General features: G+C 37.5%; 1 protein-coding gene across 49 annotated transcripts in view; it reads right to left on the bottom strand.

The window, feature by feature from the left end:
• The window catches only part of TTN (titin), a 277,493-nt gene that overhangs the window by 163,755 nt on the left and 92,996 nt on the right, over window positions 1–20,742 (bottom strand). For all 49 annotated transcript variants that reach the window (XM_086719030.1, XM_086719018.1, XM_086719009.1 and 46 more), the window contains 25 exons: window positions 19,998–20,276; window positions 18,232–18,513; window positions 17,837–18,115; window positions 17,059–17,346; window positions 16,438–16,716; window positions 16,047–16,325; window positions 15,684–15,962; window positions 14,819–15,106; window positions 14,402–14,689; window positions 13,639–13,929; window positions 11,128–11,415; window positions 10,438–10,530; window positions 10,031–10,316; window positions 9,312–9,495; window positions 8,787–8,876; window positions 8,423–8,690; window positions 8,053–8,313; window positions 5,995–6,204; window positions 5,689–5,766; window positions 5,561–5,587; window positions 5,031–5,090; window positions 4,655–4,738; window positions 2,917–2,985; window positions 1,883–1,930; window positions 373–777 (listed from right to left, as the gene is read on the bottom strand). In XM_086719030.1, coding sequence (XP_086575156.1) covers window positions 373–777; window positions 1,883–1,930; window positions 2,917–2,985; window positions 4,655–4,738; window positions 5,031–5,090; window positions 5,561–5,587; window positions 5,689–5,766; window positions 5,995–6,204; window positions 8,053–8,313; window positions 8,423–8,690; window positions 8,787–8,876; window positions 9,312–9,495; window positions 10,031–10,316; window positions 10,438–10,530; window positions 11,128–11,415; window positions 13,639–13,929; window positions 14,402–14,689; window positions 14,819–15,106; window positions 15,684–15,962; window positions 16,047–16,325; window positions 16,438–16,716; window positions 17,059–17,346; window positions 17,837–18,115; window positions 18,232–18,513; window positions 19,998–20,276 — 5,283 coding nt within the window. The remainder of the gene's footprint in view (window positions 1–372; window positions 778–1,882; window positions 1,931–2,916; window positions 2,986–4,654; window positions 4,739–5,030; window positions 5,091–5,560; window positions 5,588–5,688; window positions 5,767–5,994; window positions 6,205–8,052; window positions 8,314–8,422; window positions 8,691–8,786; window positions 8,877–9,311; window positions 9,496–10,030; window positions 10,317–10,437; window positions 10,531–11,127; window positions 11,416–13,638; window positions 13,930–14,401; window positions 14,690–14,818; window positions 15,107–15,683; window positions 15,963–16,046; window positions 16,326–16,437; window positions 16,717–17,058; window positions 17,347–17,836; window positions 18,116–18,231; window positions 18,514–19,997; window positions 20,277–20,742) is intronic.

Genomic DNA, 20,742 nt, shown 5'->3' on the forward strand with positions numbered 1-20,742 from the left:
TGCAAAGGAAATCAGAATATATAATCATGGAAAGTATTGTGTTTGGGATCGTTATTGGAAACACGATCTCTTGCAGCTGGATTTCGAAGCAGGATCAAGCAGAGATGCAGCAAGGTAGTGGGAGTAAACCCTGAATTTCTGCATTAGAAAATAGCACTCGTAATTCAGAAATAGGACTGAATGTTTCCGCTTCTAATGTCAAAGCCTGAAAATAATTACAGAAACTTAAAGATTAAGTTTCTAAAAATTTCTAACCTTAAGACCTAAATGATCATTTCATTGATTTCATATCCATTACAGATCAGGGTAACAACATTGAAAATATGAGGAACTGAGAAGAAGGAGAACAAAAGGCGCCCAGTTGATACATACCTTCGTGAACCTCCTTTTGCACTTGAATTACTTCTTTCTCTTGGTAAGTTTCTTCCCACTCTTCCTCCCCTTCGTCATAACCTTCTTCCCTTTCATAGTATTCCTGGCCTTCCTCGAAATCTTCTTCCCATTCCTCATGAACCTCCCTTTTAGCTTCTACCTTGGTCTCCTCATAATCTTCATCTGGTTCTTCATAATAAGGTTCTTCAAATGGCTCCGTGTATGGTTCCACTTCTAGTTCGTCGTAAGGTTCTTCCAAAGATTCAATGAAAATTCTCTTCTCCTCATGGACGGCACGCTTTTTCTCATACACAGCTTCTTTTTCTTTCTGAACCTCTTTCTTTCTGGTTATGGTTTTTATCTTCACTTCTTCCGCCTTGGAGGATACATCGATAATTTCAGGAGCTAAAATGAATGAATGAATGAATGATACATCAAATGACAATATTAGCATATTAATTATATCCATTATCCATAATTATATCCATATCCAATTACTTCATAAACCAAAGCCTGTTGTCAAACAATATCAGTGTTTGGATCTCAGCGTTATGTCGATAATTTGTCATATTTTCTGTGTGTTGAATCCATTTAAATTTTTGTTGACTATGGAACACAATAAAGAGTATCAAGATGCACTCTACTCTTAATTTGAGGATTTTTCCAGTGTGAACAAAACAGCATTCAGTAAATATCAAATGGACACACCCTCCATTGTTCTAAAGGACCTCCAGTTTGCGAAGCCCCTGGTTTCCCACAAGGATATTTTAACATTTGATCATTTAATGGAATTTATATTTAATGTTAACCTCTATTTAAGTTTCTAATTATTCTTTCAGAAACATTTCTAATTTTAAAGCTACATTTCTGATAGTTGAATATGACTCTCTTATCAGTTTTGTAAAGATGATACTTAAAATTATGTAACCAAGTCAAATAGTTGTTTTTATAACAACAGCTTAAAAAAAATGAAGGCTAACATTGTTTACGTGATCCTTAGTACTTGTGTTAACTACAACTAAAACAATAAGGATGCTGCCTCCCTTTCCACCCCTCACCACTGCTGTTTCCACTGAGGCTGCCTGCATCAACGTCGCCGCTGATTCCCTTTCTGGGATTGGAGCAATAGGAAATCGTCATTTCTAGTACTAATTTGAATATGGCAGAGGAGATGCCACAACTTTACGATCAACTAGAAGCCTCATATTTAAAAAAAGAATCCAGGGGCGCCTGGGTGGCGCAGTCGGTTGAGCGTCCGACTTCAGCCAGGTCACGATCTCGCGGTCCGTGAGTTCGAGCCCCGCGTCAGGCTCTGGGCTGATGGCTCAGAGCCTGGAGCCTGTTTCTGATTCTGTGTTTCCCTCTCTCTCTGCCCCTCCCTCGTTCATGCTCTGTCTCTCTCTGTCCCAAAAATAAATAAACATTGAAAAAAAAATTAAAAAAAGAATCCAGAGCAGAGATGCAAATCTCAGGAGTAAAGAAAAATATTTAACAATATCGTTTCATTTACCTTTTGCTGGAATTAAGGCAGTAGGAGGCAGGGGCTTCTTGGCAACCTCTGGGATTTAAAAGAATAGAAAATACGTTTATCTTTAGATCATGCATTATTTAATGTTTACCAATCCTCTGTGCTTTGGTAGTCATTCGTACTATCTGTGACTACTAGACTAAATGCCTTTATAACTTCCAAATTTAGCCCACCAGAATTGCTAGGCAATGCCATATTAACAAAAATGGGGAAAGGCTGAACTCTGATTCTAGTTTAGGTCGATTTAAAACAATTTCAATGAACATGAAACATGAAGAGACTATTCAATAAGTCTAATGCCAGAAAATAAGGCGTGTTTCATTTTTTCAGTGGTTAACTATGAAGTTGGGAAAATATCCACACTTTTTGAGCTTCCTCTTATACCATAATGTTTCACAAATGGTCACTCAGGGAAACATCTCTGGGAATGGTGCCTTGTGCTCCTGGACTCTCCTTCCTTCAGGAGGACTTCCTTACTCTAATCTTGGTTAAATAGGTAAAACTATTTGCTTCAATTTAGTTATCTAGTCTCCCTCCTAAAACACTTCCAGGATTTGGTACAAATGGAAGTAACTGAATTGATCCTCCTTCAAAAAGTGTTTTATTTTTCTTCAGGGACTGACAGCAAGATGAGCCAGGAAGGGTTGTGAGTTGGGCTGGAACAGCCACTGAAATTAGCATCAGTCCTTGGCCTTCTATTGGTACAACTGACTCCAGAGCAGACATGGGACTGGAGGTGCCATCCAGAGATAACAAGAGCTCTGGTGCTACTGCTGTGTGCCATGGACAGACACAGGCACAGGTGGACAGGGAAGAAAAAAAGGAGAAAGTAGAAAGTTGACGAAAAGAAAGTGAGGACTGAGTTCAATCAAGAAGAGGGCGTGAGTGAGGGAAGGCAGAGGCTCCATTTTGTGAATTCAAACTCTTACCTTCCTCAGCCTCCACTATTTGGCATTAAAAATTGTTAACCAGGAGAAAAGCAGTAACATTCAATTTTGATTAATTAATTATAATACCTGTAGGTGCCTCTTCTTTGGGCTTTGCAACAACTTTTTTGGCATCTTTCTTCACAGCTTTTTTGGTCACTAAAAAAGAGAATGCCAGAGGTAAACAAGTAAAATGTTTCCAGGCTTTGATGGTAATGAGATCTTGCAACATTATTGCAAGATACCTTGTTTAAGAAAGGTCTTGTGCTAGAATGCAGAAAATGTTTTTTGGATGGAGATAGAATATGTAGGGTGATTTTATGCCTGTCTACAGTTCAAGTTTTCAAAACACCGAGCCCATGAACCTGTGATACCATAAATAGAAAAGGTCCACATTTTCACTTTGTTTCACTTAGATAAGAGCACTTTAAATTTGTCAGAAAGAAGAACAAGTGAATTAGTAAAATTAAAAGTCCTATCTATGATACTGTAGTAGTATTCTTTGTTGTTGCTGACATTATACTTTGATCATGGCCCTTACTCATAACTTGATTACAGCTTTTGATATTCATGAATAACACAGTTTTTAACTTTTAAAATAAGGTCTCATATTTTAGTGGGTAGTCAAACTTAGCCATGTTGACAGTATCATTCCAAGACTCATTCATTAAGATATGATTATTATTTCTGACAACACATGTAAATGGAAATTTAATTTATGATTTTTAATTCTTGTTCTTCTTTGCTCTCAGAAATAGATGAAATATACTTAACTATTCATATAAGTTATAAAAATGCTTTTGTTATTGAGATGAATTCATCACAAAACTGGAAGTTTTTCATTTTTTGTTTGTCTACTATAGTTTCCCTGAGGCTGGCTGAAAACTAGCTCAACCTCTTGACACCAATGGTAGCAGATATTAGGGGACTAGCATGCCAAACCCTGGAAACTGCTACACAAAAATCTGACTATGGAAATATCTGGTTTTGACATGCAGATTTTTTTTCCTGATGCGAGAATTCTGACAGCAATTCTCAACTTTCAGAACTCTAGAAAGTCCCAGGAAGTCTGCTGACTGATTTAGTTGAATAGCTTGGGGGACAAATAGCATAATTTGTCTATTGAAGTATTTGAAAAGGGAAATTCCCTGACATACTCAAGAGCTCTTTATCGGTTAACTCATTCCTTAGCTAAGGAAAAAAGAAATCAAATATATCAAAGATGTTCTAAGTCATATTTTTGTAACAAAACAGCAAATTTTAAAAAGGCGTTAACATTGTAATTGAGAAAAAAATACAAACTATAATTTGCAACATGACCATAAACTAGTATGGGTTATCCTCAGGAACTTCACTAGAAATTAATTCCATTATATATATATATATATATATATATATATATATATATATATATATATATATATATATATATGTATATATATATATATATATACACACACACACACACACACACACGTATACATGTGTATATATGTATATATACATATACACTATAAAATATATTGTACATATATATACATATATACTAAGAAACATGAAATCAATTTGCCATTAATGTTTAAGTGATTCCATTAAGATAAAATATTTTAATATCAAGCATTGCATTTGGTTTGATGGTTATTTTCATAGTTTTAATCATATGTCTGTCTTACACATATTTAAAGTATTGAAAGTAAATAATTTACATTTTGAAAGGCAATTCAACCTGTTGACCACTAGAGGGCCAACATGTTGCATTTGACAACATTTTCCAGGTCTGCAATAATTAATTATATACTTTGACATTTAGGTAGATAACATAAAATACCTTCAATGCGTTTTGCTGGTGGTTTCTTTTCTTCAGGTGTTGGTAGCAACAGAGGAATAGGAGGAACAACCGTAGGAGGGATTTCTGAAGAAAAGAAATGCCATCATCATGGTTTGGTTTTTTATTTGGTGTGAAGTATAATGAAAAGTCTGATTCATTACTTTCAGTACTCAAAGGTGTTATACTATAAATTAATCAACCAGAGAAAATAAAAATAGCATGTATTTATAATTGTTACTACTCTTCTGCTTTGATTTTTAAATATACAGTGAAGAATATGATGTGTTCTGGCTTTCTGCTGTGGTTTGGCATTGCTAATTTCCTAATGGTAGGAAATTGTTGCTGCAAGCCCAGGGGTCGTGGTGTTGGGTCTTACCTTCTGGAGGGACTGCTCTGATAGGCATGGTTGGGATTGGAACCCTGGAGTCAGGAATATCTGAAAAGGAACATTTAATGATCAGCATCGAGGGATTGAAACAACACATATTTATTAGACAACTAAGATGTGTTTGTCAGGCATTTACAACAGCAGAATCTAATCTACAGACACCTGTATATAGAATCTAATATAGAGAGATATTAGAATTCTTTTGTAAGTAACCACATAGGCAGGTTGATTCCCTGTGAAAACTGGTTTTGTTCTATGGCCACACAATTTTGGCATGATCCTAGATACCAGCTAGATGAGACCTTATTATCTCTAATTTCCCAAGCTCACAAAGCCTAACATTTATCTTATTTCCTGAAAATAATTTTACTGAATAATATTGGACTAAAAAAATAAACAATATTTTTAGACTTTTCAGTTTGGCTTCTATCATTTACAAAATTATGTTGACTATATGGTGAACAAGGGTTGATTTCTTTTCTTTTCTTTCTTTCTTTTTTTTTTTTTTTTTAACTTACCAGGAGGCTTCATCTCAAGTTTGATTTCTGCAAAAGAAAAAAAAATGACATTTTTGTATTTAGAATCATCTGGGCAGGCTTCTTTGTTTCAAAGACTGCAGTGTGACTTTCATGGGGTGTTTTCTGACCTTTAGTTGTTAGGTACAGTTCAGCTGTGCTTCTGGCTTCACCTCTTGGTTCCAGTCGAGCAATTACCGAATAGACACCTAAGGAGAAGATCATCAAACTTTGTTTTCTGGTGTTTGTAAATTACCCTTCTTTATTTAAATACAGGATTTAATTTGAATTTATTTATGTATATTTAGATATAATTCTCTTTCCTTAAAAAGTATTCTATATAAAATTACAGAGTGTAAGTGTAAATTTGGGTACAAGTATATGAAACGGACAAGATTTAAATGATATATTCACAAGGACCCTGTGAACTGAATTACCTTCATCATCTGGGGTCACATTGTGGATGGTCATATAATGGCAGCGACCATCATTCCTGAAGTTGTATTTCTGGCTCTCAGTCAGTTCTGTTGGTCCTTTATACCATGTTACAATGGCATCATCAAAGGACACTTCACATTCGAAGGTGGCAGACTGATGCTCACTCACCACAATGTTCTGTATGCGTTTCGTAAACTGAATTGGTTCAGCTGCACAAAGAGGAGTCAAAGTTAGATTGTACAGGGAGGAAGTTTTTGTAGTCTCCTTTCTCCTCAGACAGTTAAACTCTCCATCTTTGTCTCCAATTGGAATATAACAAAGGCCGAAAATGTAAAACAAAAAAGAAAGAGCTCTTGTCTGCATCAGTAACAAAAAATTATCCCAATACTTAAGTGTATTCCTTCAAGACCAGTGTAGGAAAGTATAAAGAAATCCCTGAGAGTCCTTAAAATATTTGCACAAAGGCAACAGTCAAAGGTGCTTATAACCCAAAAGTCAAATTAAACTTTAAAATGTTAGTGAAATTTGGGTTCAAAATAAAGGGAACATAAACTTAACTTTACTCTGTAATTTATTCTCCTTTGAAATTCTATCTTCTGTAAAAATAATCTTGCTATTCAGGACCTAGAATTGTTTATTATCTACTATGTTATAACTTTCCTTGTGAAATAATGTAAACTCAGTAGGAAGTCTGGACTTTAAAATTTCACAAGATTCATTTATCAGATTCTGAAACCTGCTTGTAAGCACCTGTGGACATACACAAAGGAGTCAATCCATGGGAATTGCAGGCATGGTTAGTAGGAGAATGGGCTGGAGTAGGCGGTCCTTCTGCAAAATTTTATTTGGAAGTCTGGAATTCAATGTATAACAGTATCAAGAACATCTTCGACATCATAAGTACTCTGGTGAGCTTTTCTTTTCTTTTTTTTTTTTTTTTGAGGGATCATATAAGAATGCAATTATTTAAAAAATGATAAGTGGTTTCAACTGGATCCTTTAAATTGAAAATAAGAAAATTTTTTGAGCTTTAAAATACAACCAGGCATTAATACCCATTTAAAGCAAGTCAGAGAAATTGAAAAGTCATATAGTTGTATTTCAACAACTATGAGTGGGCATCAACTGGAAGTAGATGCTATCATTATAGCCAAAATGTTGCTCAATAGAACCCCAGGGTGTCTTCGGATAGTGCATACAGTCAAAGGATTGGGAAATGAATACTGCTGCTCCTAAATCCTCAGATTTCACTTTATTTCAGAGATTTAGAAGATTGGAATATAATCCTCACATGAAATAATTATTTTTGAAAAATAGCTGCTAATCACACACCCCATATGTTGTTAATTTTTTTTTTTTTTAAATTTTTTTTTTTTTCAACGTTTATTTATTTTTGGGACAGAGAGAGACAGAGCATGAACGGGGGAGGGGCAGAGAGAGAGGGAGACACAGAATCAGAAACAGGCTCCAGGCTCCAAGCCATCAGCCCAGAGCCTGACGCGGGGCTCGAACTCACGGACCGCAAGATCGTGACCTGGCTGAAGTCGGACGCTTAACCGACTGCGCCACCCAGGCGCCCCCATATGTTGTTAATTTTATCTAATAGGTAGATTTAAATTAATTTCTATAAACAAAACATCAACTCATAGCCAAGATCTTTTAGATACAGCTATGAAATCTGGTCATGTCTGTGATTTCTTTCTTAGAATAAGAATCACAGATGTGAGAATTATGGAAACTGGTAAAATTATAAAGACTTGTTGAATTTTGCAGAATTATTTAGAATTTAAATAACTGTTAGAAAGTCATGTCTTAGTTTAGACTGGTATCCGCCTTTGATCCAAAACTACGCAAAGGAATTGGCATTTGTGTGACTATTTCCCTTTTGGTTTCATGTGAATTTTGAGATGTGAGTGAATGCTGTGAGTACGTGTTGGGAAATGAGAACACAAGCACTTTGGAATATGCGCAATGGCAGGGTGACAGCAAGCATCAGGGGTCCCATACGGCTGCCAATGACCTGTGCTGAAAGAGTCCAGCCATAGTCTTTCACCCACCTTCAATTCTGAGCTCTGCTGAAGTTTCAAGGTCTTCATATTTGCAGGTGTACTTGCCCTGGTCTTCTGCTCGCACGTCAGCAATGGTCAGTTTATGCACTTTGTGTTCCACTTCTGTCTTATGTCTACCTTGGGGTTTAAGGATTCTGCCATTTCTGAACCATTCAGATTTTACGTTTGGCACAGAAAACTGGCATGTCATGGTGCACGTCTGGCCTTCTTTCAAAGTAACATCCTGAAGATGCCGCTCCCAAGCAGGCTCTGTTGGAGTGATACAAAAAACATTTTGTTCAATACCACATGCAGATGTGCTCGATAGTGAATTAATCTTACAAGTTTTTTTTTTTTTAATACGATGATTTTTACTTACCAATTACAGTTAGTTTAGCACTAGCGATGTGTGGACCACACACCAGTCTATAATTGCCCTGATCTTTAAGTTGACAGTTTTTGACTCTGAGTGTATGTCGATCACCATCAATACTTATTTCAAATTTATCACTGGGTTCCAGTTTTTCAGTCCCTTTGTACCATGAAAGCTTGATCTCTGGATAATTAATCTTAATGTCAATTTCAAACACAGCATCATCATCTTTCAAAACTGTCTGATTCTCAATATCCTTGATCAGAGTGACAGGCTAGGAGAATAAAGAATTGACACATGTTAGTCACTCCTTTCCTTATAATCCTGAATAATAACCTGTTCACTGTGTTATCATCATAACTCATTTTACCTCTGTCTGTGACAGCCTTTGCTGAATAAATGATACAAGTTCCTCAAATTCCTTTTCATCCTTCTCTGACTTCTCTATTTCCTCAATTTCCTGAGGAGGAAAAAGTTTAAGTATTACATATGGAAAAAATGTGAATTCGAGGATACATGATTCTACTCAGCTTCCACTCTTGATGCTGTTTAGGTTATACTAAGTGATCTTATACAGTTGTAGGGCTCTGGAAATTCAAAGGGGATATATTAGATGTTTCAAATATAATTTTTTAAATCTGTATTTTTTAATGTTTATTTTTGAGAGAGAGAGACAGAGCATGAGTGGGGGAGGGGCAGAGAGAGAGACACACACACACAGAATCCCAAGCAGGCTCCAGGCTCTGAGCTGTCAGCACAGAGCCCCATGCGGGGCTCAAACTTGTCAACCCCGAGATCATGACCTGAGCCGAAGTCGGAAGCTCAAACGACTGAGCCACCCAGGCGCCCCCCAAATATAAATTTTTAAGATGATGCTATATATAAAAGAGCATACCAATCTATGGGTCTCTTCTTCTTGACTTTGCTTTAGTATTTCAAATGCTTGAAGAAGACCCCGGAAGTCAGTGATTCCATACATCCGGGCATATTTTTCATATTCTTTAGGATCAACATTTTTGAGAAGTTCCATGATATCGATTTCCTCTTCTTCTCCAGGTCCTTTCTTTAAGATTGGAGTCCTAAATGAAATCAGAAATACACATAAATCACCTGTCTTCTACTTATTTTGAATTGACTATCATTTAAAGATTATAAATGTCAGTAAGGTTCTTTTCCCCTTCACAAAGGCATAGTGCTATGTCCTTTATTCAAGAAATATTAGTCTTTCAGGGGCACCTGGGTGGCTCAGTCGGTTAAACATCTGACTTTGGCTCTAGAAAACAATTCAGAACATGAGAAATAATACGTAGAAATAAAAATGTCATATCTAGATGCATACACACTTCTCTGTAGACCATTTCCTTTGTTCAAAATTTTAATAAAACTTCACTTCATTCTCAGAACTTTCTCATGATCATTCAGAAATTGATCTTAATGAGCCACTAACTTATGCCCAAATACTGGATGTTTGCTTATATGTTTTTGTGAGAATGTCTGTGTGCTTATGTTCTTACATGATCTGAATCTTGGAGGGAATGGTCCGTACCTCTTGAGAGATCTCTTTTGTGAATGGAAATTTACTGTGCATGTTTGTTTTTTTTTAATTGAACTTACTTTTTCAGCATTGCTCTAAGATCTCCTTCAATCTTCTCTTGTTTCTTCCTTTCATCCACCTGTAGGTTAACATTACTTTCAATTTCACCATGTTTATTAAATGCGACACATCTGTACAATCCAGAATCCGTTTTTGTGGTGTCTCTAATCTCCAACTTTGCTTCATCGCCTTTCTGGTGGATAAAAATGCGACCCCCTTGGTTCAGTTGTCTCCATTTCCCTTTTGTCCATTTAACATTTGGAATTGGATCACCTCCAACTTTTGCAATGAATGTTGCAGTGGTTTCTAAGGAAGAATGAAAACAAATGAATAAAGACCTTAATTTTCCCAAATCAGTTCTTGCAGATTTAAATTGGTGGCAAAATGTACAGGGTAGACAACGATGCACTTTTCACGAAGTACTTACTTTCTACAACTCTGATACTCTGAGGTTCTGACACGAAGAAGAGTTTCCCATCTACTGCTGCTTTCTTAGCCACAGGGACTGCGGCTGGTTTGTCTGAAAGACATATTTACATGTTTTGTTATTACAATTACATTAAAATTGGAATAGATGATTCTGTTGTAAAATAAGCTTTAGGAATTTGGCCGTGTCAAAGATATCATTCACTCTAGGACTCTAATGAGAGTATAGGAGTGGGTTATGGGAGATACAGCAATTTTATAAGCATTTATAACTAGTATAACTAGCTATAGCTCTCACATACAGGTTGAATGACAATTATAATATCAGTATCAAATTTTATATTTCTATGCTTGGCTTTATTATATAGATTTCCTCCAGGACTATGACATCAGACTACTTCATGTTACATTATTATAGCATAATTTTTGGAACTTAATTATACATTCTTGGATACAGTAAAAAAGGTACAAGAAAGAGGATGGTGAACTGGGGTAATTTCAGACAATTTGTGTTGAAATCATTTTCATTGAATTCTCTAATACTTCAGTCATAATAAGGGGGCTATAACTGCAAGTGAGCAAGAACTGATGTTTCTAAAAATTGGATTCCATTCTTATTTAAGTTGTAATAAGAAAATAAATGTGACCAGTCATTGACTTGGTCTGAATAATACTTCGGAGGTATCTGTACCTTTAATGGTCACTTTTGATTTTGAAGTGTCGCTTCCAGCCACATTTGAAGCTTTACACACATAATCTCCTGAATCTGCTTTAGTCACGTCCTTAAGTTCCAGTACTGCGGTGCCATTAGCAAAGCTGAAGCTGCATCTGTCTGAAGGCTTTATTTCCCTTCCAGCCTTCAGCCACTGGATCCTGATCGGCTCTGATCCACGAACATGGCAACTGAGCTGCACAAATTCTCCCTCACTTGCTGTTACTGGAGTAAGGTGCTGATCAAACACAGGCACTTTCTTAGGTTCTGGAATTGAAAAGATATTAAAAAAAAATGTTTATTTATATATTTTTGAGAGGGAGGGGAGGGGCAGAGAGAGGGAGAAAGAGAATCCCAAGCAGGCTCCACCCTTTTAGTGCAGAGCCTGATGCAGGGCTCGAACTCACAAACCATGAGATCATGACCAGAGCCAAAATCAAGAGTAAGATGCTTATACAACTGAGCCACCCAGGCATCCAAGGGACTATTTTTAAACATAAAAGGAACATAAAAGCCAAAAAAAATTGAATTTCAGAAGAGATAAGTTTTGTCTCTAACAGGCAATACTGGTTGTGGTAGTAGAACTGAACCAAGAACTGAATCAAGGTTGATTACTTTCTGAAGGCAATATCTACATTTGTTAGATTTTTTTTTAAAGACAAAGGTTTAAAAATAAGCAAAGAGTAGATGCCGTGTTGCTCATAAATCATGTAAGCATCTGTGTCCTGATTAAGCACTGCAAACATTGCAACTGGCAGTTCCTATAAACTTCTGTGCCATATAGCACACAATTGATTCTCTCCAACCTGCATATATCTGCATTTTTGCCAAACCCTAAAGACTAAGGGCCTACTGGGGAATTCTCCTCATCTAGAGGAGCAGTTCTTGCTGTCCTCTGGGAAGGAAAGCCAACATTTTAGTAATCCATGAGCCCATATTGTAATATGTGATTATCTGTGACTTTCATCTTCAGTTGTTAAATGCAGCTATAGTAGCATTTAAAATCCAGTCTTTGCCCAAAGGAAACAGCAGCTGAAGCTCAGTCAACTGAAAACCAATGAAGAATACACAAGTAACGTGATAGGAAGGCCATGTCCAACTCAGTGTTATATAATGATTTTATTCAGTGATTCTGAGAAATATTAAAATAAGGCAATATTCATGATTGTAATGATTAAAACATCTGACGTCTACGTAAAATTTTTTTTATTTCTACAAAGAAATAGCCTCTGAATTCTATAGAAAGTACTTATCTACTTAATAACCACCAGGGATGCAAATCATAAATATAAGACACTGCTAAGGATACGTTTTTTTTGTTTTATTAAACATATTTTAAAACTAAATGCACTTAAGTTCTGTTCAATGAGTGTATTTTAAGTTAAGACAACTCAATGATATTAGCCTATTAGTGATATTAACCTATTACTTTTGCACGTACCCTGAAATGGCATGCTATGTCATCAGAGCTGGTAATCAAACTCCCAGCTACTCTAGGAAGTTGGCTTGTAAAGTGATTTTGATGATTCTACATCAGACTCATCTGGATGAAGCCATTATGGTCAGAGGATCAGATAAAAAAGACCTCCTTAAATGATACACTCTATTTCTTTGCCTCAAGCTATGACTGTATATTTAAATACATCTTCCATAATGATATGCAGCATCTTTTAAGTCATCTTTGTTTTTTCCTTTTCAAGCAAATTTTACTCTTTTGTCTGGGATTAATATTCATTTACAGGCTAAAAGCTTTGGGCAATATATGTCAAACAATAATCCTTTAGCAATGGAAAAGAGAATGTTTTAGAGTGTGATATAACTAAAAATGAGCAAAGCTAATGCAATTTTCAATGATGAAAATTTAAGAAGTTTTTGAAACAAATATGCTTCATAAAAATCCATATACCACTTGCACATGAATTTCCAAGTAGACTTGGAATTAATTCTAGCTGCTGGAGAGAATTGTGGGATATGATCTACAAGCTAAGATTTTAGTCCCTTGAGTATAGGACACCTACTTTGCTGGCCATGTAAATTACAAATAGTAATATATTTTAAGTAAATATATGTGGAATTATGGTGTGCCAATTACATAATGTATATTTATAGTTGGACTTTGAACAACATGGGTTTGAATGGCCTGAGTCTCCTTACCGGCAGATTTTTTTCTCTTCTCTAGCTTACTGTACTGTAAGAATATAACATATAATAAATAACATAAAATTATGTTAATCAACTGTTGATGTTATCAGTAAGGCTTCCAGTCAACAGTCCCCTATTAGTAAAGTTTTGGAGAAGTCGAAAGTTATACAGGGATTTGTCAGGGCTCGTAACCTCCATTTGTTAAGGGTCAACTGTACATATATCTGTTATAACTTACTTGGTCAACAGATGTAAAGAAGAAATGCATATGTCAGAAGAAATGCACAGGAATATCTAATGGGCAATAAAGAAGAACACAAGAGGCTTGGGGGTGCAAGGATAACTAACCTTTGATGACAATTGAAGATGTACACAGAGCAGAGCCTGCATCATTCGACACTTTGCATGTGTACAAACCAGCATCACCCATGCCCGCCTTCTTGACGTGCAGCAGGAGTACGTTGTTCTTGAACGTAATTTCACAGTTAGAAGTTGGATGTATCTCTATATTATTCTTGTACCATGCAACCATTATAGGCTGGGAGCCAGCAACACGGCCCTCAAGCTTGAAAGAATTCCCTTCTGTTTCTTCAACTGTCTCTGAGAGTTTTTTAGTGAAACTTGGTGGAATGAGCCGCTCTGTAAGAAATTGCAATGATATATGAAATGGAAGCCAGGAGCAGGTTATCGATATGAGGCTTTTCAGGAAAAAGGAATCATATTTTACGTTAAAAGTTAATGCTGACCAACTAAATACACCAAATCAGTGTATGTTCCTAAAATTTCAGCCCTCTCCACAAACTTATTCTAAACTGTTTTCTCATTTATGGGATAGATGATGAAAATAACTTACAACTGTCTCCAGAACCACATAATTGTAAAAAATAAAAAGAGGAGGGTGGTCTTAGGGTTATGTAGGATGTATATAGTTTTAGAAAAATATGAATTTAGAAATATCACTTGTTCTCTAGAGAAACATTTCTTCTTAAACATTTTTATGTCATCTGTTTAAAACAGTCCTAAATTTCACTGCCCTAATAGAAACTGCACTGTTAGGAAAGAACAGAAAATGATTATGTTTTTGTTGGACCACATGAGAAATAAATGATACCTTTTATATTGAGTTGAGCCGTGCAGGAGTCCTTTCCCACTTCATTCACAGCATAGCAGGTATACTGCCCGGAGTCTCCCTTGTCCACTTTCAGGATTGTCAGGTGGGCGCTGTTTTCCAGGTAACTTATCTGGTAGTTTCCGCCACTGCGTATCTCTCTGTTATCTTTGGCCCAGGTGACTTTTATTGGTTGTGTCCCAGTCACGTGGCACTCAAAGTCCGCACTTTCCCCGACCACAGCATCCACAGGGGCGACGGGAATGTCAAAGAAGGGTGGGTTCTTCCCCTCTAAAAGCAGAGCAGAAAGGCAAGGTTTTATAGCCACTCCACTTGACAGAAACTGTGATGTTTTCTCCTTAATTTTGATTACAGAAATTTTATTTATAGAAATAGAAAGAAGTCGAAGAATCCACAAACCTGTGAGAATGAGTCTGGCACTGGAAGAAGCCGACCCAATAGGATTTGTAGCTGTGCAAGAATACTGGCCTGCAAGGCTCCGATCTGTTTTAAAAATATTCAGAGTGGCTACATTATCTAAAAATGATGTTTGTACATTTGGGCCATCTTTCAATGGCTTGCCATCTTTATACCAAGACACTGAGATAGGTTCTGATCCATGTATGGTACATTCAAAAACAACTGGAAGTCCAACTGTTTCTTGGACATCTCGCAATTGCCGAGAAAATGATGGTGGAAGTTTTTGCTCTGTAGGAACAGAATTAAAATAATGAACACTTCTGGATGTTTTTAATTTGCCAAATACTCTTTTCACAATTATTGTTATATAGATAATAGTATGTCTACAAAAATATCAAGAGGTATTAACAGCTCTTGAATTAACTTGGACGCAAAGAACAACATAAAACCTTCGGAGAATTTTCACTCTGTGGTCACCCTAATGCATACTAGGCACAAAAATATGTAAGCCTGAGGGGAAATTGATTGGCTTAAGGTACATCTCCAGGCACACAGCAGATTCTCCTATTGTTAGGACTGCTTTGTTGCCTATTGAATGGGATACTCATGAGGTGAAATTTTAAAAATATGGCCACTCATTTTTCTTAAAGATTTAATTATAGAGACAATTGATTCCATGATCCTTCCAACCAAACACTTAGGCCTCTTCTCACTCCCACCTATAGACAAAGGTAAGCCACTAACTGTAGATATAATTTCTCAAGCGGAACATTTTGCATTGGGCAGAAGGAAGTCCTTCACCAGGTATTTTAAATCTTATTCAAAAGCAACACAAATTCATTCACTTCTAAAATATTGCAATCACCTTGAACAGTAAGGAAAGTTGATGAAGAAACTTCTCCCACACTGTTTTCAGCTCTGCAGATATATTCTCCACTGTCACTACTGTCAACCTGGTTGAAAACCAGTGTAGCAACGTTGTTCCTAAAATGCATTTTGTAGGTGGTAGTAGGTCTTAATTTTGTATCTCCTTTGTACCAAGACACCCCAATTTCAGGGGTCCCAGCAACTTGGCATTGTAAAGAGGCAGAATCTCCAACGGTCACCTTAACAGGCTCCAACTGCTTGACAAAATATGGTGGTTCTGCAGGCAGGAGAGATAAATAGTCATCAAGAGACATGCCAGATGATTATTTATATATGAAGATATGAATGTGGGATAACAAACCTAGTATCAGTATTTGTGCGGAACAGGAATCTTTTCCAGAAGCATTTTCGATGTAGCAATTGTATTGTCCTGCATCCTCTACCATGCTACTTGGGATTTCCAGGATTGCAGACTTTTCGGTTGTGGTTATATGGCACCTCTGAGAAGGAGTTATGTTTATGCCATTTTTCTTCCATGTAACGGAAATAGGAGGAGTTCCAGTATACGTGCCCTCTAGAATCAGGGGTTTTCCTTTCTCTATGCTGTAATCATTGAGCCTCTTCACAAATTTGGCTGGGGCTATAGAAAACAGATCGACGATATGAAATCCACCCATATACATTCAGATATAGACCTAACTGTTACTTTGTGTATGCTAATTGTAAAAATGCAAAATAGCAGCCCAACAAACCTTTTACATAGAGATGAGTTGTACAAGAAGTTCTGCCAGCTTCATTACTAACTATGCAGGTGTATTCTCCACTTTGTGTTGTATCTACATCAAACAGCTCCAGTTCGGCAACTGAATCCTCCAGAGACACATTACATCTGTCCCCTGGTACTAGTTCAGTGCTACCCTTGAACCAGCTGACACTGAAAGGAGGTGTTCCTTTTACGATGCTTGTGAAAGTTACGTTGGCTCCAGTTAAAACATCCATGGCTTCAGGTTTCTGAACAAAAGATGGTGGTTCTACACAAACACACACAAACACATACCAAAAACAATTTAATATTTTTCCACTGTGATGATAAAAATACTTGCTAAATTTAACAAACTATGAAATACAGCTCTATTTGGCTGTATTTTTAAAATTTATTTATTTTGAGAGAGAAAGCATGAGTGGGGGAGGGGCAGAGAGAGAAGGGGGGGAAAAGAGAGAATCCCCAGCAGGCTTCACGCTGTCAGTGCAGAGCCCAACGTGGGGCTAGAACTCACAAACTGCAAAATCATGATGTGAGCTGAGATCAAGGGTTAGACACTTAACCAACTGAGCCACCCAGGTGCCCCTGTTTTGCTGTTTTTTTAACTGACCTCTCACAGTCAAAGGAGCACTGCATTCGTCAGAACCAGCCACATTAGTAGCTACGCATGTGTAGTTGCCGGCATCTGATTCTTCCAGCATGTTCACAGTTAAAGCACAAGTGTTATCTGTCAGGGTGGACTGGTATTTCCTTCCACTGCTGATCTCATTTCCTTCATGGAACCAGGACACAGAGATCGGAGGTGATCCATAGACTTTGCACTCCATTACAACTGAGGAACCAGACAGACCATTCGTCTCTTTCAATTTTCTCGTGAATGCAGGAGGAACAATTCGGTCTGAATGTGGTAAAAATCAAACGAACAAGGGACATCAGTTAGAACATGATTTGAAAAGAGAATTATTGTATTTTTGATGGAATATCCCTAGATCCACTTGGCTTTTTTGCGAAGGTATCAAAGAGTTCCCTATGGGTTCACACAGTCAAAAGCCTCACGAATCAACGTGAGATGTACTGATTGATGTGTTAAGGATCTTGGTCTCTCATCACTGTAAACTGTTGTGTGGTGAATTATTCCATCATAAGTGATAGTTAAAGACAAACTTTGTCCTTCTCCAGGGATTCAGTTTAACTCTAATCACTCTGAATTGTGGAAATTTCTACATGTGGTTTTCTTCTAACTCTATGGGTACGTTACTTCTGATTTTGCTGATGGAGAAGATGTAAGACTCACGGTCACACTGTAGAAGATGGAGCTTCCCATACGTGTATATGTAAATCAGGAGTTATACTAAAATAACACTGAGGCAAAAGGCTAACCAACCAACCTGAAACTTGAACTGAGGCTGTACAGCTGTCTTTGCCAACGGGGTTTTGCACCTCGAAACTGTATATGCCACTGTCACTAGGTGCCACATTAATGATCTTAAGGCCAGATACTTTGTTGAAGAAGCTTATTTTGTATTTGCTGTCACTTGTCAGTTGTTTTCCATCCTTAAACCACTTAGTACTGAGTTCAGGTGTGCCAGTGACCGTGCACTCCAAGGTACAGGTATCTCCTGTGGTAACTCTTATGGATTCCGGCTTTTCCACAATTGCTGCAGGTTCTGGAATGAGATACAGATTACACTCAGATTTTAAAATCAAGCTGAAAAACTACGGAAAACATGGATACCAGTAAGGCTGTGTTTTGTATTCATGACAATGTTCTATTTGTACTAACCGAGAACAGAGAGTGTGGCAAAGCACTCTTGCATTCCAGCATCGTTTTTGATCTGACAGGTGTACTTCCCAGCATTGGCTGTTTCTGCTCTTGCAAACTGTAGGGTTGCAACGTTTTCTGAATAAGAAACCCATATGTTGTCACTTTCTCTAACAATTTCCCCTTTATCTTTGAACCACACCACTGAAATTGGCTCAGCGCCTTCGATAGTAGTCTGCAGCTGAACTTCTTCACCAACGATGGTAGAAACATCACTGAGCTTCTTCACGAATCTTGGTGGTGCTGAAAGCAAAGAGGCATGTCATTTAAAATGCATAGGTCTAACTTTTCCAAAGGAGACATTCAGATGGCCAACAGACACATGCAAAGATTCCCAACATCGCTCATCATCAGGGCAGTACAAATCAAAACCACACTGAGATACCACCTCACACCAGTCAGAGTGGCTAAAATGAACAACTCAGGAGACAACAGAGGGTGATGAGGATGTGGAGAAAGGGGAACCCTCCTGCACTGTTGGTGGGAATGCAAACCAGGGCAACTGCTCTGGAAAACAGTGTGGAGGTACCTCAAAAAATTAAAAATGGAACTACCTTACAACCCAGCAATACTGGGAATTTACCCAATGGATACAGCACTACTAGGAATTTACCCAATGGATACAGACAACTGATTCATAGGGGCACATGTACCCCAATGTTTATAGCAGCACTTTCAACAATAGCCAAATTATGGAAAGAGCCTAAATGTCCATCAACTGACAAATAAAGAAGATGTGGTTTATATATACAATGGAATACTACTTGGCAATGAGAAAGAATGAAATCCTACCATTTGCAGCAACGTGGATGGAACTGGAGGGTATTATGCTAAGTGAAATAAGTCAGTCAGAGAAAGACAGATATCATATGTTTTCACTCATATGTGGAATTTGACAAACTTAACAGAAGACGATGGGGGAAGGGAAGGGTAAAAATAGTTTCAAAAACAGAGGGAGGCAAATCATAAAAGACTCTTAAATACAGAGAACAAACTGAGGGTTGAAGAGGGGTACAGTGGGGAGGGGAAGATGGGTGATGGATATTGAGAAGGGCATTTCTTGGGATGAGCACTGAGTGTTGTAAGTGATGAATCATGGGAATCTACACCTGAAACCAAGAGCACACGGTGTACACTGTATGTTAACTAACATGAAAATAAATTATATTTAGGAAAAAAAGGATGATGTTCATACAAAAATGTTCCAGAGGTGCCTGCCTGACTCAGTCAGTGGAGCTTATGACTCTTGATCATATGTGAGTTCGAGCCCCATATCTAGTATAGAGATTACTTAAAAATAAAACCTTTTGGAAAAAAAAAATAGAACATATGGGTCTAGTAGTACTTAAGTCATGCAATGCTAGGAATTACACTAGTGATAATGTGTTGTTTCCATTTCTTAAATAAGAGGTATTTTTGGTGAGTGAGAGCAGGGATATGCTAGAATTTACATTAAGCTGAAAGAGTCAAACATCTTGTCCTCTCCAGGATTCTAAGTTCAATGAAATCCACAGGAAAAATGGTCTAAAATGGTAGTTGGTAGGATTTGGAAATGGGATGCACACTAAACATAAAAAAGGATTTGGAAAAATAAAAAAGGAAAAGTGGAAGACAGAGCTAGCGATAAAAGGACAGGGCATCACTAAGAAGCCAAAAGAGTATTACAATTAGAGGGGAAAAAAATGGGAAGGGAAAGAGCAGACAGAAAAAAATGAAGCCACTCTAACCTTTCAGAGTGATAGAACCAACACAAGAGTCACTGCCCACATCGTTGGTGGCTCTGCACTGGTATTCCCCCATGTCTGCAGTGTCGACGTTCAGGATGTGAATACTTGTTAGGAAGTTCTCAGTCATTATCTTGTACTTCTTGCCGCTCCTCAGTTCTCTCTTATCCTTATGCCAAGAAACTTGGAATGGGGGCGTACCCTGCAGCTCACATTCAAGATGAACATCAGCTCCTTTCAGTGTCTCAATAGGATGAGGTTTTTTGCGGAAAATGGGTGGTTCTACAATTGAAAGGTAATTAGGTTAGAGAAAAAAAGGAATATTTGGATGTGTGTTCTATAAGTATCTAGTTTCAAGTAGGAATCTGTTTTCCATTCTATTATCAAGACAGACAATACCACTTTTAATTTTCAATTGCACCCTTTAAACATATAAGATGAAAGAATGAAATCTGGCCATTTGTAGCAACGTGGATGGAACTGGAGAGTATTATGCTAAGTGGAATAAGTCAGGCAGAGAAAGACAGATACCATATGTTTTCACTCATATGTGGATCCTGAGAAACTTAACAGAAGACCAGGGGGAAGGTGAAGCGGGGGGGCGGGGGGGGGAAGTTACAGAGAGGGAGGGAGGCAAACCATAAGAGATTCTTAAATACTGAGAACAAACTGAGGGTTGATGGGGGTGGGAGGGAGGGGAGGGTGGGTGATGGGTATTGAGGAGGGCACCTGTTGGGATGAGCACCAG

This window comes from Puma concolor, chromosome C1 (genome assembly GCF_028749965.1).
Source record: "Puma concolor isolate L17-30 chromosome C1, mPumCon1.1.hap2, whole genome shotgun sequence".
NCBI classification, from domain to species: domain Eukaryota; kingdom Metazoa; phylum Chordata; class Mammalia; order Carnivora; family Felidae; genus Puma; species Puma concolor.